This window comes from Balaenoptera physalus (genome assembly GCF_965194825.1).
Source record: "Balaenoptera physalus genome assembly, chromosome: 12".
Classification (NCBI taxonomy): domain Eukaryota; kingdom Metazoa; phylum Chordata; class Mammalia; order Artiodactyla; family Balaenopteridae; genus Balaenoptera; species Balaenoptera physalus.
In genome coordinates, this window is record NC_138897.1 from 70317697 (window position 1) to 70333139 (window position 15443).

General features: G+C 55.2%; 2 protein-coding genes across 9 annotated transcripts in view; one reads left to right on the top strand and one right to left on the bottom strand.

The window, feature by feature from the left end:
• Positions 1-1076: 1076 nt before the first annotated feature.
• On the bottom strand, positions 1077-14424 carry SNAP29 (synaptosome associated protein 29). The gene is made up of 5 exons (XM_082417877.1): positions 13888-14424; positions 9070-9266; positions 8294-8379; positions 6758-6856; positions 1077-3961 (listed from the first exon to the last, which is right to left on the bottom strand). Exons 1-5 carry the CDS (start codon positions 14365-14367, stop codon positions 3804-3806), a joined length of 1020 nt encoding a protein of 339 aa, XP_082274003.1. The 5' UTR covers positions 14368-14424; the 3' UTR covers positions 1077-3803.
• Positions 14424-15443, top strand: part of PI4KA (phosphatidylinositol 4-kinase alpha) — a 96569-nt gene continuing 95549 nt past the window's right edge. For 4 of the 8 annotated variants that reach the window (XR_014251930.1, XR_014251931.1, XR_014251932.1 and 1 more), the window contains exon 1: positions 14495-14683. Coding sequence is in view for 5 of the 8 variants with exons in the window: in XM_082417857.1 (XP_082273983.1) it covers positions 14537-14683 (147 nt within the window). In the remaining 3 variants the exon portion in view is untranslated. Of the gene's footprint in view, positions 14684-15443 lie in introns of all 8 variants that reach the window. The other 4 variants (XM_082417854.1, XM_082417856.1, XM_082417858.1 and 1 more) reach the window with 4 other exon arrangements.

Consider the following 15443-nt stretch of genomic DNA (forward strand, 5'->3'; position numbering starts at 1 on the left):
GCGCCAGGGCCAGCGCCCACACTTCAGCCTGGTGATCCAGTCAAGGAGCCAGACCCTCTCCCGAGGCCTCAGGCCAGAGCTCTGGCTTCTCACTCGCCTTCTTCGGCTCTGCTGGCAGCCCCAGGCAGGAGGCCTGCTCTGGAACTCCAGCCACGAAAGCACCTGGTGACTCCAGGGCTGGAAACCCCACTATTTATAAAAGTCTATAGGGGGGACTTCCCTGGTGGCGCAGTGGCTAAGAATCTGCCCGCCGATGCAGGGGACACAGGTTAGAGCCCTGGTCCGGGAAGATCCCACATGCCGCGGAGCAACTAAGCCCGTGCGCCACAACTACTGAGCCTGAGCCCGCAAGCCACAACTACTGAGCCCACGTGCCACAACTACTGAAGCCCGCACGCCTAGAGCCCGTGCTCCGCAACAAGAGAAGCCACGACAATGAGAAGCCCGCGTACCACAATGAAGAGTAGCCCCCGCTCACCGCAACTAAAGAAAGCTCGTGCGCAGCAACGAAGACCCAACACAGCCAAAAATAAATAAATAAATAAATAAATAAATAAATAAATAAAAGTCTATAAAAGGTGTTAATTACTAGGGTCCTTCTGAGTCCCCATCTCAGCTGGGCCTTTGACAGCCCTTCCCTGATGATCCACCTCTACCGTCCTCTCTCTCTGTTTCCACCAAGAAGATAAAGGCTGTCAGATGTCAGGTCCCTGCCACCCCCCTCCACATTAGTATGTTGAAGCCCTAAACCCCCAGAACCTCAGAACGTGACATTTGGAGACAGGGTCTTTACAGAGGTAATTAACTTAAAGTGAGGTCATTAGGGATGGACACAGGGAAGACGATGTGAAGATACTGTTTGGCCTGTGAGCCTAAAACATCCAATCTCTGGCCCTTGAGGGTGTGCCAAGCCCTGAGCTAGACAGCGTTGCAGAGGCGCCGGGAGGCAGGACAGATGGGTTGACAGGCTTTCAAGAAGCACGAGACGTGGCAGCCAGGACCAAACACCTGAGGACTCAACAAGGAGGGTCCCCCCCCAACCAGCTCTTTGAAAAGGACCTCACAGGAGGCAAAGCTCGATTAAAAAACAACTTCACATTTTATTTTAAGGAATATGGTCATTTGTGGAGTTGAAGGCATGAAGTACAAGAGCTGCTCTGACACACACTCTGAGCAGAAGCCCCTCCCGTGTGCACTTGTAACGACTCGCTCATCGTTTTGTACACATTTCACCCATCAGAGCTGAAGATGCTTAACGACGTTGGTAACTTTAAAAATTCTGCAGAAAAGGCCTATGTAGGCAAAGTATAAGATTTTTACTAAATTGGTGTGGTGTACACTTAAAATCACATATTCACAAAAAGAAGTTAAAGAAAGAGAAATTAAAATGCACTTATGTACTTCCATTCTTGCCACCTGAGGTAAATTCAGGTCTCCTTTCCTATATAACGCAAAAAAGACGTCCACGAGGCAACCTGCCACTGTTAACTACAAATCACTACGTTAGAAAGTTCCTCCGAAGGAGAACGCGCTAATTGTTAAGTTAGGAGCACACTTAACATGTAACCAACCTTGAGTTAGAAAAGCCACTCTTTGGAAGGCACAATTTGTTTCCAGGTCGACCGTAGAATTCCAGATCTGTCTTCCGGACCCCATGCGGCAAGAAGGACAACCCCAGCCAGGCTCCCCTGTGTCTCCCTGACACGTGTGTCCAGAGGGCAGAGTTTTCCTCTGCTCACCGTCACCACACGCAGGTCCTGGAGGCTCCTCTGGTCCTCCTTTGTTCTCTGAGAGTGTGAGCAGCTCTGCTGTGTGAAGCAGCAGCCACTGGCCCTCAGCGGGTGCGGGAGCAGGTGGGGACCCGGCAGAGATGCTGCCCAGCACGAGGATGAGACAGGCCCTTGGCCCAGGCCTTAGAATGAGGGATGTGAACAAGAACAGAACCAAATATACGGGGAGACATGTGCGAGGGAAACGTTTCTAGAAGAGTGAGGGCAACTCTCCCTCCACAGCTTGGGGTAAAAAAGGGGGTGGTGGTGATCGGCTTCATCAATCCAACAAAAGACACAAAATAAGGTGCTACTTTGCTTCAAATTGGTTAAATCACTAACCCCATTATGTGAGAGGAGGGCTGCAGACAGTGTTTGGCAGTGGCCTTTGTCTGTGTTTATTCGAACGGAGAAGCTCAGGTCTAGGTGTGCTGACTAATCTCCACGTGTCTATGCCCGAGGGTGAGGAGCAGGAACAGTTATCCTGACACCCGTTGAGGAAGGCGGTGTCATGGAGGAAAACCCGGGAACGATGCCGGGTGGACAGGCACCCCCAGGCTGCCCTGCATTCTGGTGTCACACTTCGGAGCAGCCTTTTTGCTGGAGGCCCTGTGAACTCATTCAGTGTGGGCCTGGTGGACATGTAAAATTTTTCCTTTTTCCAGTTACCAGGAGAACAACCATGATGGGCTCGTGATAAGCAGATGTGGGTCTGATTATCTTCCACAGCATCCGCACACCCTGTGACATTCCCAGTGATGTGGGTCAGACTCGCAGGGCGGCTGGAACATGACAGAAAGTTGTGTCTGCCCACGTAGGCCGTCATGTTTTTAGGAAAGTCAGGCATTATGGGATGGAACTTTTATATTTGAATTGCTACATAAACGCTGCTGCATTGCTGCTGCCCCTTAAAGACGTTCCTTTGCTTTAAGGGACTTTGTTTATATTCTACTGAACCAAAGTGGTGAAGGTCACCATGCCGGGGCCAGGTTTCAAGGTGAAAGACGCTGTGATTTTAAGGTTTCCAACCTAATCTGTCTTATTAAAATCAGTCCCTTTCACCATCTTCAAAATATTTTAATTTATTTGCTTTTAAAAAGACCAGGACCTCGTGGCTTCAATTATTTTGTTGGAGGTACCAATGTAAAGAAATTCTTTTAAGTACAGAAATCAATTTTAATTAGTACTTTTAAATGATTCTCTTTTTTTTGTAAAATGAAGAGAGAACAAGCTAGGCCAGGTAGAATGATAACGTCTGGGTTTTTTTAAAAGCCATATCCTTCTGTGCACAGTCAGCGTCATTAGTGGAGTTCCAGTCCTAAAACTGGGGCCAGAGAATCAAGTGATGGGTCAAGGCATGTTGCCAGCAGCACAGAAGAGTGGGTGGGAATCCTGGATGGGCCAGGGGACCCCAGGCACCGAGTAAACATGTTTGGATGGGGGCCTGGTCCAGGTGACCTGAGGGCAGAGAGCTTGGTGGAGCACGTTTGTGTGATGCTCCTCTCTCACGCTCTGCAGGCCTCAGCCAGCTGGCCAGGGAGCCTCCAGCCAGGGCAGAACATGTTCCTAACCCCGTGCAGGGGCAGCGGGGCTCACCCACCTCCCTATGTGCTTCCAGGAGTCACAGTGAGCAGGGCTGGTCTGAACCCCCTCCTACTAAAATCAAACGCCTGCCAAGGGGCTCAGAGCATCACAGTGTGCTTGTGGGGGTCGTGGGGAGAAGGATGCCTAAAAACGCGGGTCACATGGCCCTCAGTGCTCTGCCTCGCAGAGGCCTGGGGACGAGAAGCACAGCAGACGGAAGCAGAGGCCGGCATGACCACCACTCTGCCCGCACACCTCCAGTCAGGGCCCTCAGAGAAGTGGGGCACACGCTTTCTCTACAACAAAACCTCTTTTGAGACCCACTCTGTTACAACATTTGCAAACACATGTGAAATCACATTCTAAAGTAATAACTGAAATTTCTTGGGAGTTTAAAAGAAGACCTTTCAAATCTTTTCATCACGATGGAGTGGAAATCCACCTCCGTCTTCAAAGCTGCCGAACTTTCCTCTCTGTGCTCTTGATGTTGATGTCTAACTTGTCCACTTTGGTCGTGAGGCGGTCAAGAATGTCGTCCTGCTCCTCAATCTCCGTCTGCATCCCCAGGGCGATGTCCTTCAGCCGGCCCAGGCCCACGGACAGCTCATCTGCGGGACAGGAGAGCACACACGGGCCTGAGCCAAGTCACAGCATCGGGACCTGCATCCCCAGATGCTCCCCCCATGGGCTTGGCAGCACTGTGGTCACTGACCCCTCCTCCCTAGAAGACAGGCCAGATGCCAGGGCGTTGGTTACATGTTCCAAAACATGTGCAAGTGAAGAGAAAGCAGTAGCGCTTAACAGGAAAGCCACTCCTCCCTGCTGCCCACCGGGACATCCACTGTTAGTACACGGTGTTTATTTTAGAAATTCATATAGAGCCACACACCTTTCAGCTGCCTTTGAACCTTACATCCCCAGCTCTCTAAAGCTGGGTAAAGCACAGGTCCAGAGTGGCAAAGAGGAAGATCCCCATTTGGAAACACATCTGAGATACACCTCAGGCTTTTCCAGTGTTTGTAATAAGTATTTCCCTTCTTTTACAAAAAGTTGTAAAAATCAATCTCAATTCATTTTTAAGAGGAATAAGGTCTATAAGGACATGGTCGGCCTCGAGTATGTGAAGCGCTTCCTTAGCACAGTGACAAAGAAAGAACTGACCATGAGTGGGGAGGAGACCAGCCGAGGGGCCCGGGGTCCCCTGATGGGGCTGTGCAGACCACAGAGGGGAGTCGTGACATGACTGACTCTGTCCAGATGAATATAAAGCCCCTTCCCTGGGTGTGTGTGTGTGCACGTGTGTGCCCTGAATGTGTATGTGCATGTGCACAGGGTGTGGGGATGGGGTCACACCCAGAGCTGCTTTCTGCCCTTTTACTAGGAAAGAGCTGGGGGAAAACAGAAGAGGTGGTGCTTTGTAAGCCTTTTCACTATGTTAAAGATAAAACATTAAGTGAAAAAGGTCAAAATACACAAATAGTTGGCAATGGCACCACAAATCTAAGCAGAATCAGATTTTTTAGAAATGGTCTTACTGGGACTTCCCTAGTGGCGCAGTGGTTAAGAATCCACCTGCCAACGCAGGGGACACGGGTTCGATTCCTGGTCCAGGAAGATCCCACATGCCACAGAGCAACTGAGCCCATGTGCCACAACTACTGAGCCCGCGTGCCACAACTACTGAAGCCTGCATGCCTAGAGCCTGTGCTCCGCAACAAGAGAAGCCACCACAATGAGAAGCCTGTGCACCACAACAAAGAGTAGCCCCCGCTTGCTGCAACTAGAGAAAGCCGGCGTGCAGCAACAAAGACCCAACGCAACAGAAACAACAAAAAAAAAAGAGAAAAAAAAAGAAAAGAAAGCCTGTGCCCATGTCCCATGGACACTGACAGCTGTAAGGCCGCCCAGGTCTCAGGGAGCTGCTGGCAGCGGGGACGGCTTGGGACCCGCAAGGAGCTGCATTGGGGTGAGAAGCTGGATCAGGGAGGGCCGCCTGGCAAGGGACCGCCAGCAGGGCCAGGCGTCCAGGAGGGAGAGGGACCTGCCCGGGGGCGGTGGTGTGGCCCCATCGGCAGGGCCCGTGGACGGCCGTGCTGGGGTCCCCTGCGCTGCTCTGTGTCCCGCTCACCCTGCCCGCCCCACTGCACACTCTCAGCCTCTGGGATGGGCTGTCCTAGGTCTTCTTCCTGCTGCACTCCCTGCATTCCTGAATCTCGCCCCCTGCATAGGTCTTCCCCCCAGCAGGCACCAGTGCCAGCCTTTCTTGGTGGGGACACCTTTGGTGGGGAGGACGGGGGGCCCGCCAGCCCCTGTGTTTCTCTGGAGTCAGGCCTGGCAGATGCACCCTCTGCCTGACGCCTTCGGCTCCAGGGCCGAGTCCAGAGGACAAGGAAGCGGTGACCTCCGGGGTGCCCCTGGGCTCCGAGGGCAGAGAGCAGTTGGGGTTCAGGGTGGAGAAACAGAAGGAATGACACCAAAGCAGTCGTCACTGCTGGACGGTGGAATCTGGGTGTTGGTTTCCTTAGGGCACTTGCCTAACTTCACAGTTTTCTACAATGAGTCTGTGTGCTGAGAAACAAAGCTTAAATGAAGGTTAAACAAAGGACATGGGTCTGGCTCACGTGCTGTCTGTACCAGTGGCCCGGGCTGCTGGAGTGGGCACTGCCCTGGGAGAGCTGGGGGCCCATGTCCCCTGGGAGGAGGGAGCAGGGGAAGCATTCCTTTCTGTCTCACCCTCTTTGCCATCCCCTAAGGGGGAGGAGGGTTGACAAGTGACCTGGGTGGCCATGGGAGAGGTTTCCACACAGGGAGCAAAGGTCAGAGGGGGCTGCTGAGGGGCCAGCTCCTCCACCCGACTGCAAATAACCCCCTCCTCTCTCCATTCTCGCCTTCTGGGCCCTGGGTGTAAAGTAGGGACAAAACTGAACTTCTCCTGTGTTTCTGGAGACTGGTTAGGGAGACACCAGAGAAGCCAGCAGGTATATGGTTATGACAGGGCGCCTTGGAGCCCGAGGCCCAGGAAGCAGGGGGCCTGGCCACGCGGCCAAGGTGCTGCTGGCCCCACGTATGCCTGACCTGCTGGGCTGCCTCCCGCGAGCCTTCCAGTTTTGTTCACCTGACCCTCCCTGAGCCCAGGGCACACGGAGGAAGCGGGGTGGCACAGCCGGGTGGTGAGGGAGGTGGGCAGAGCCCAGGCTGCACGGGGCAGTCCCCAGACCCTGACCCTGTCGCTGTCACCTCCCAGACAAGAGGTGGGGACGGAGACAAGCGGGCAGACCCCAGAGAGGGTGAGGGGCTGGGATGTTGCACATGCGCGTGGGTGTGTGTGTGTGTGTGCAGGGGTGGACACCGGGGGGCCCCGGCGCACGCAAGCCGTGGTGCTGGTGGCGGTGCTCTGGTCTTACCGAGGTTGCTGTCGATCCTCTGGTGACAGGTGCGCAGGTGCGGGTTCCTTGGGTAAGCCTCGGAGCTCAAGGCAGAATCGGCCCCTCCAGGGATGGAGTCTGAGTTGACAAAGAAACACCGGGAGGACGGTTAACTGACACACTTGAAATGCCGCTTCACAAAACTCATCTTTATCTGGAAAACGGGTGGAGAGACTAAGGCGGTCAGTTCTGAGGCCACCGAGAGAGGCAGGCGGGGGACGGGGAAGGGGCGGGAGGGAGATGCTTCCTGAGGGCAGCCCCTCGGAGATCAAAGAAGCCCAGCCTATGGGTCACCTGGTCAGACACGGACCCACGAGCTCAGGAAAGAGATTCATGCACGTAATGGTATGGCAGTTGGAGCAGCCACCATGCAAACCCACACAGCCTCCGGAAAAAGAAACGTTAAATGATGCACATTTGCCCCCAGAAATCTTCTCTGAACCTCAGTTTCCAAAGGCACACAGAAAAGCCCTGTCACCCAGGTTATGTCTTCTGGGGGCCATCTCTTTCTAGACTTGGGGTCTCTCCTTCAGCATGGCCTACGGAAGCCCCTCAGCGCACAGTCTTCTCCCACTTCCTCCGCGGCTTTCGCCTTCCCAGATCAACCTCCGGGCCCTCCTCCGCCAGGCCTCCCCTCGGCTGTGCCCACAGGCGGCACAGGAACCATCTGGCTACTTCCAATATGCCTGGCTCTCTAGGGGTCGACAGAGCCCCCAGGAGGCCTTGATTCCTTTCCAGATGAGGGATGTTTCTGGGCCCATCATTTGATATTAACGGGACGATCTGACACAAAACACCTCCTATCTCACACTCTTTGTCCACACAGCCGCTTCTGTGCCCACTGGGTCTCGGGGGCTACGTTAGCCTCCTTCTTGTGCTGCAACAAAATACCACAAACCATCCTTTGGTTCTGGAGGTCAGACGTCCAAGCTGGGTCTCCCTGGCCTCAGACCCAGGTGTCAGTGGGGTTGGTTCCCCTCGAGGCACTTAGGGAGGATCCGATTCCCGGCCCCTGCCAGCCCCTGGAGGTCAATCCTTAGCAGCGGCCCCTCCTCCACCTGAGAGCCAGCTGCCCGGCACCTTCAAACCTCTCACTCCATCACTCTCTCCTCTGCCTCCTTCCCACTTGCAAAGGACCTTTGTGATTTCACTGGGTCCAACCGGAAAACCCAGGATAATCTCCTCACCTCAAGTCAGCCGATCAGCAACTGTACTTCCCTCTGCGACCACGATTCCCCTTTTGCCACGTGACCTGACATGTTCCTGGGGCCTGGGGATTAGGCCGTGGATGTCCGGGGGGTCATATCCCACTCAGCATAGGTGTTTCCCCGCCTGAAGATCTCAGAACTATACAGGCCAGGCTCCCACTTCCTTATCCCTCCCTCCACGGGGGAGCAGGGCTGAACCCGCCATAACGCACACCCCCAGCTCCCTGAGAGAGGCACCGAGGCCCCTGACGCCCCTACCCAGTGCAAGGTGTCCCTGCAGAACCCGAGTGTGGGCAGGAGCACTGACCTGAGTCATTGAGCTTCCTGAGATTTGGGTGGCTGGCCTGGTACTGTGCCTCCTGGTCTTTACTTGTACTTACGGCTTCTTTCAACCTTTGGATAAAAGTTACGAGAAAAAGAAAACTTTTAGAAAGGAAAACCACTGCAATTATGAAAACACTGAATAAGGGGAGCAACCTACATTCTTTGTGTTACGGTAAGCAAGGTGTAGATTTTCTGTAATATGGTGATATTGTCTTTATAATAAAAGACAGATACAATGACCTGACATATGAGCAACAATCATGTTTTAGCAGAAGCTGAATTCTTTTATGTTTGAACACATGACATTTATATGCCGGCCAAAATTGCAGTATGATTTTATTATACCTCTAGCCAAAAATTTTGAGGAAAATAATCTCTAATTTTAAAATGATAATCAATGGGCAACTTGAATTAGATATGGGGAAGTTGGACATGAAGACTTTTTAAAGCAAAAATTCTGTGAAGTGAGTCACATCTATACTGATTAGAGTGAACATTCTCTCTTTCAAATTACCAGGAGCAGTAATTTACGGAGACCCAATTCACGCAGTTTGCAGACTGAACAGCGGTCACATCCACACAATCAAGAGCAGTGGAGAACGCTTCTTGTTTCAAAATGTCTTAAGACAAATCCCTCCCAGTGAGTAACTTTCAGGGTCCTTTGGTCCCTTTAAGGCATGAGAAGTGTCCTGAAAGGCTCGGCTACCCGCACTAAACCCCCCTCTGCTGCTTTGATCCGGGCAGCTGGGCACCGCTCACCTGCTGCTAGGCTGGGGGGCGAGGGTGCCATTCTGCACAGGTGGGGTCTCTGTGGGTTTGGCTCTGAAGTAATTGACGAGCCCCCCGAACACACTCTTGATGCTGTTGATGTGCTTCTGGCTGGTCTTCAGATCCTGCTCCATCTTGTCCACCATCTTCTCTGTGCGCTCCAAGGCCCCTCGCTGGCGCACGAGCTCCTGGGGAGGATGAGACGTGATGGAATTGCACCTTCTGTAGCTCCCCGTCACCCGCAGAGGCAGGCTCTCTGTAAATCCTCAGCCAGCAATTGGGGATGGCGCAGCCCCCACCCCAACCTGAGTCCCGCCCGAGCTCTGGAGGGGAAGGTGCCAGCACTAAGTGTCTCGTCCTGATTGCGATTAAACTCTGGTTTTGAACAACCAGCAGGCAGAGGTCGATCTGGAGTCGATATGCTGAATCTAGAAACTTGAGATTTACCCCCATCAATGTCGCTCCCCTTCCCAGGGAGCATGACACACATATACACCAGCAGGGACGCAGGAGCTGGCGGGGAACATGCTCGAATGCGGGGCTCCGTCCCGGCAGGAGTGGCAGTGTAGAGTGGTCTTAAGTGGCAAGAGAACCACCAAGGGCAAAGGCTGGTGCCCCTAGCTGCATGTGCAGGCTGCCTGGGGCCCCTCACACCGTGTGTTCCCGAGAAAGGCCTTGTCTGGCTCCTTGCCCTCGGATTAGCCTGACGAGTGACTTTGCTTCCCTGAGTCCTCAGGCCAGCCTGACAGTCTGCACCAGCAATGTGGTTTACAGGGTGGGGGGCCTTGAGCCACACAGCGTGACCTCTGGAGGGGCTGGAGACTCCAGTCAGCCAGGCGGGCAGCTGTGCCTCCTGGATGTCACACGTCACCATGGGGAGAGTGGAGGCTGCGCACACAACTCCACAGAGAGGGGACAACGGGAAGCTGTGCTTGCTCTCCCGGACTCTGACCACCAGCCTGTCTCCCTTGAGGATTTTAATCTGCATCCTTTTGCTGTAACAAACCACAACCGTCAGTATAACAGCTCTACTAATTCTGAGTCCTTCTAGGGAATCGTTAAACCTGAGGGTGCTCTTGGGGACCCCACAACACCTCTAAACAGCACTTCTCACTCTCAGAGGCAGAAGGCTGCAGAACAGACAGCCCCTGGGCTTCCCCAGCACAACTCCTGGTCAGCAAAGCAAGGTCCCCCAGACACCATGGCGGCCACGGGTGGACATTTTAGGAAGGAGCAGCAGACACGGCCAGATGCCACGGCGCTGGTGTGGGATGTATGACCTGCCTGGATGGTAAAGACCCGGCCTCACAAGGTGCCTCGTCACAGCTAAGGAGCCAGCAAGTTTGATCCTAGAACTTTTCAACAGTCGAATTCAATCACTGATACTTTATAAAATCTACTGGGAATTACTTAACCGAGCAGCTGTCCGTCTCCCTCCGTCAGCTTTTGCTTCAGGATAGGGTTGTGCTAAGAACTCTGGCTGCATCAGAACCAGCCCGGGCTGCCTTGGAGTGGAGGCTCCGGTCAGTACAGCCCCTCACCTGGAGAGGGGAAGGGTCTGCCCAGAGGATGAGGGCACCACCCCAACTCACGGGGACACCCAGAACAGAGGGCTGCGATGGCCTCCGTTCCCAGGCTGGAGAGGTGTCCGTCCCCCTGTGGTCCACCTCTCTGAACTGAAGGCCCAGCAGGGTTTGGCGATTGTCGAGTGCTGGAAAGACTCAATGAGGTGAGGGGGCCCCGCACGAGACCGTGTGCAGGATGTGCTGGCCGGGCTGCTGAGAGCATCCTGGCCCGACTCCCTTTCCGCTGATGCTAACCAAGCTGGCCACTCAGGCCCTCGTCCAAGGTTTGTTGCTGGACTCCCTGAACTGAGACCCTGGGCCCCACAAAACGTCACTGGCGCGTGCTCAGCAGCCAGAGCGGGCAGGCGGTCTCCCTGGCCAGGGTGGTGAAAGGGCACATGAAGACTGCGTCCACATGGGACACAAACAGGCAAATGCCCAGCATTAGGGGACTGGCCGCAGAAACAGAAGTCATCCACTAGAGGGACCACGACACAGAAAGAGCATGGGACTTCCCTGGAGGTCCAGTGGTTAGGTAGGACTCTGCACCTCCACTGCTGGACTGGGCTCAATCCCTGGTCGGGGAACTAGGATCCCACAGGCCACTTGGTGTGGCCAAAAAAAACAAAAGAGCAGCGCATCACGTGTTGCTATGGAATGCCCTCCACCTTGTCAAGCAACGTGCAGTGTGGAATATACAGAACACTTCTGCTTAAGTTAAAATAATAAAAAAAACCCAAAAACATAAGTATAAGCAGGTTTTTATACACAGAATATCTCCACAAGGACACTGCAGGAACAGAAGGTGAGTGGCTGGGGGTGGGGAGGCAGCGGGTGGGAGGAGCCTTCACAGCCTTCTGCATCAACTCAATTTTGAACCCTGTGACTGGATAATCACTTCACAAAAATTATACCTTAGGGAAAGAAAAGAAGAAACAAATTAAGCCCGAGAAGTGGAAGAGCCGTGTGGCCTACAAGTCTCTATGGTTCTGCACTGTGCTCCCCAGGCCGGCCCACCTCTCCTCTATCCTGTGGGGTCAGGACCTGAGGTGAGAGCCTTCCAGAGAGGTGAACCCTACAAGTTTCTCAGGAGAAGGGCAACTCTCCTTCACTAGAGGTGACCTGACTAAGTAACTTTCCCACTGCTGCCACACTGGGCCTAAAAAAGTCAAGTCCTCACCGTCTAAAACATGTGTCCTGTTTCGGCACCTCTCAGCTGGGTATGTGACGGGCACCTGTCTAAGTTAGGAGGTTAGTTTAGCGGTGATTTGGGTCTGCTGGGACAGAGCTCACCACCCCCCCCCCCATCCCCCAGGGGAATGAAAGAGCGATGAAAGGGATTCAAAGACAGTAAGACAATTTGGAGATTATGGGGTGGGGTGGAGACGGGGGTGCTGACCATTCCTGCCTCCCAGGGCCTCCAATAATTGAGAACTGATTCAATCCTGGATAAAATTCCATGTGTAATCACACTGATGACAGAGCCTGTCACCTGCTCAGTCATGATCATACCGTACCTCTCACAGCAACACCTGGCTTGGCCATGCCAAGCCTCACGGCCTGAGGTGCCACTCTGCCTTTGCTCTCATGGTCCCCATTATTGGAAAGAAGGAACTTTGGGGGCAGCGTGGGGTTTGTCACCACAATCCTTATGAAACAACGTCATCCTCTGTGTTTTTGGCACTCCTGACCTGCCCTCTGACTGTACAGGGTCCTAAGCTCCTCCTCCAGGCCCTTTCCTGGAAGGCTTCCTGGGCGACACTTTCCTGCTCAGGAGCTGCGGCGCTGAGCCAGTGCCTTCGTGTGACTCTTCTCTTCCTTGGGAACGTCCCTCCTCCTCCTCCTATCTACACCTTAGCCTTAGTAGCCAGATTCCAGGGTATCCTCTGCCACAGTATTCTACTTTCTGTCACTCTGATTTCCTACTTCACCCGTTCTCAGTTGCCAAAGATGTCTTTTTTTTTTTTGGCTGTGCTGCTTGGCATGTGGGATCTTAGTTCCCTGACCAGTGATCAAACCCACGTCCCCTGCATTGGAAGTGCAGTCTTAACTACTGGAACACCAGGAAAGTCTCCAAAGATGTCTTTTTAAACAGTTCTTAGTTGGCTTCCTTGGGCCTGGGACCCTTAATCAAGTGACCCCTCCACCTGGGCCCTAAGACCTCAGGCAATCCTCCCAAATCTAAGTCAACATTTTCCATTTAGACTGGAATGTAGGAATCCAGTAGACACAAGCAAAACTTCCTCAATGAGGCTAAAGACAGGCAGGTGGGCCACTGAGGGATCTGGTGATAAGGAGAAGTGGGGAAGGGAGATAACCCAAGGAAGTGGTAATGGGAGAATGATGGGACGGACCTCAAAACTGTCCAAGACTGTAAGTGACCAGGTCAGAGGGAACTTTGCCAGAGAAAAGAATTACGAAGAGACCCAGGGAAGAACATGATGCTTTAGCTTACATAACTACAAATGCTTAAGATGAATTATTTTTAGCTGATATAGCAATCACAGGTTATTACATTTTAAAAAACTTTCTAAAGAAATGCCCAACACAACTGTTTCATTAGTACGCTGAGGCGAGAATGTGGTGCCTAAGAAAGAACAGCTCTTACCCAAGGTCCTACTCTCTGAAACCATCTATGGACGTTAAGAAGAACTGCAGAAGCTGAGCTGGGACGGCAGACTGTCACAGACCGCCCCTGTCTCTCTAGGACATCTTCGTTGGGATCGGGAAGGAAACGTAAGGTCCTAGACTAGACCAGACTCGGGCTCCGGCGCACTCAGCAGTGTCCAGGCAGACAAGACCTTCACTCCCCTCCTGGCGAGGCGGAGGAGCGCTCAGTGCCAGGAAGAACCCAAGGCCCATCTCCTCGGACGCTTGACACCAGCAGGCACAGTCCTCGCTGGGTCACTCCAGGAGGAAGGGCTGAAGCCACGGGCCAGACTTCTGTCCAGGAAATGTGTAAAAGGAACAGACCCTCCACGTCCCTAACCCGGGGTCTGCTGTCTAGAATCCCTACTTACCTGGACCGGACAGCGTGGAAATGACCCCTGACGAGGCGTAGAAAAACAACAACTCTGTGGACTAAGCTCAGGAGATCGCCAGGGGCAAACTGCCCCTTTCGGGTGTGAAAACGCGCGTCTCTACGTAGCTAACAGATTGTTACCGACCGTCCAGTCACCAAAGTACAAGACCCGTCCTGGCTGACCGGTGGAGCCCCCAGGAGTCCCGGCGATCGCGGACTCACCTCGGAGGAGGCGACCCCGATCCTCTCGGACTCGTACATCAGGGACAAGGACCTGCCGGTGCTGGCGGCCGTGGCCTCGGCCCGGCGCAGCACCTCCTGCCGCAGGGCCTGCTGCCGGTCGGCGGGAGCGCCGGGCCAGTCCGCGAGGTCGCGGTTGTCCGTCCACGGCGCCGGCCGGACGCCCTCGTCCTCCGCGTCGTCGTCGAACGGGTTGTAGCTTCGGGTGTAGGCCGACATGGCGCCAGCGCTCGGCCTGGGGCAGGCGGGAGGAGCCGGGCGCGGCCGAGGCGAGGAGCGCTCTCTGACCACGGGGCAGCTGCCGTAGCGCAGAGAACCTACAGAAACTCCCGTAAGCCCGTAGCCGGCGCCGCGCAAACTCCTTCCGCCAGCCGCTCGCGGAGGCCCCGCCTCGGAGCCGACCATCGTGCCCCGCTGCGGGGGGGGAGCCCACCGGGCGCGCGCGGCCGCCGCAGGCCGCATGGCTCCCGGCCCCCCCCCCCCGGCGGTGGATCTGCCCGAGACCTCGCCCCGCTGGCGTCGGCAACAGAGAGGTCACGTGGCGGGGAGGGCGGAAGAGGCCGCGCCTGCGCCGTGAGCTCCGGCAGTCGCGATCCCAGTGAGGGAAGCCGGCGGGCGGTTCCGCGGGGCGATGATGGCGGCGGCCGCGGCCCGGGGAGGCGGTGGCAGCGGCTCCGGCTCGGGCTCCGGCGCCGGCGCGTCACGGGGTTTCTATTTCAACACGGTCCTGTCGTTGGCCCGCTCCCTGGCCGTGCAGAGATCGGCATCCCTGGAGAAGGTAGCTCGGCGGCTGGGCGCGGGCTGACAGGAGGAGGGGCCCGGGGCGCGGGAGGCGGGGCGGGGGTCTGCGGGAGGCCGAGGGGGTTCCGGCTGCCGGGGGCGCGGGGTGTTTTTGAGGGAGGAGCCGGCGCGGCTAGGTGCCGAGGGCCGGGGCGCTGGCAGGCGGGGGTCTGGGGCCCGTGTGGCGGGCGGGCGGGCGGGGCGCCTCGGGCTGGCTGAGCCGCGGGGCCGCCTGGTGACACTGCCGGGCGGGGGCGGCGGCGAGGGGCGCGGGCAGAGCCGAGGGCCGGGGTCGAGCCTGGGGTCGGCTCCCCACTCGCCCTGCCTTGTGTTTCGTGACTCTGGGGCGATGCCGTCCTCGGGGAAGGGGCGCTTTTCCGCGCTTTGCGCTCAGTGGTGAAGGGCGGGTGAAGCTGAGTATCTGGAAGCGGTTTCTGAGACGCACATCTGCTGCGCATTGTTTTTCTCTGAGACTAGAGGGGGCGTTAGACCGGCTGAGAGAGGGTGTTTGAAGAAAAGAACTCAGGCCCCGGGGATTCCTTATCTTGGGAGAAAGGTGAAAGGCAGCCTCAAGAGTGCCTGGGACGGTGGGAAAAACGCAGCTTTTGGAGTCGGCACGTCCCTGCACCGTCACTGTATGTCGTCTTAGACGTTCCTTCAACCGTCAGAGCTTCTGTGTCCTTATCTGTGAAATGAAGCGGTTCTTGAGCATTAAATGAGTTCAGGTAGAAAGTGCCTGGCCCAGAGTTAGGCTCAGA

What these genes read in the sequence shown, in the direction of transcription:
- SNAP29 (XM_082417877.1), bottom strand. Translation starts at nt 14,367, where the DNA reads ATGCGGCCTGCGGCGGCCGCGCGCGCCCGGTGGGCTCCCCCCCCGCAG. An exon ending in TCGGGGTCGCCTCCTCCGAG is followed by an intron (nt 9,267 to 13,887) that starts GTGAGTCCGCGA and finishes CATCCTCCCCAG; the next exon opens with GAGCTCGTGCGCCAGCGAGG. An exon ending in GAGGATCGACAGCAACCTCG is followed by an intron (nt 3,962 to 6,757) that starts GTAAGACCAGAG and finishes CCTGTCCCGCAG; the next exon opens with ATGAGCTGTCCGTGGGCCTG.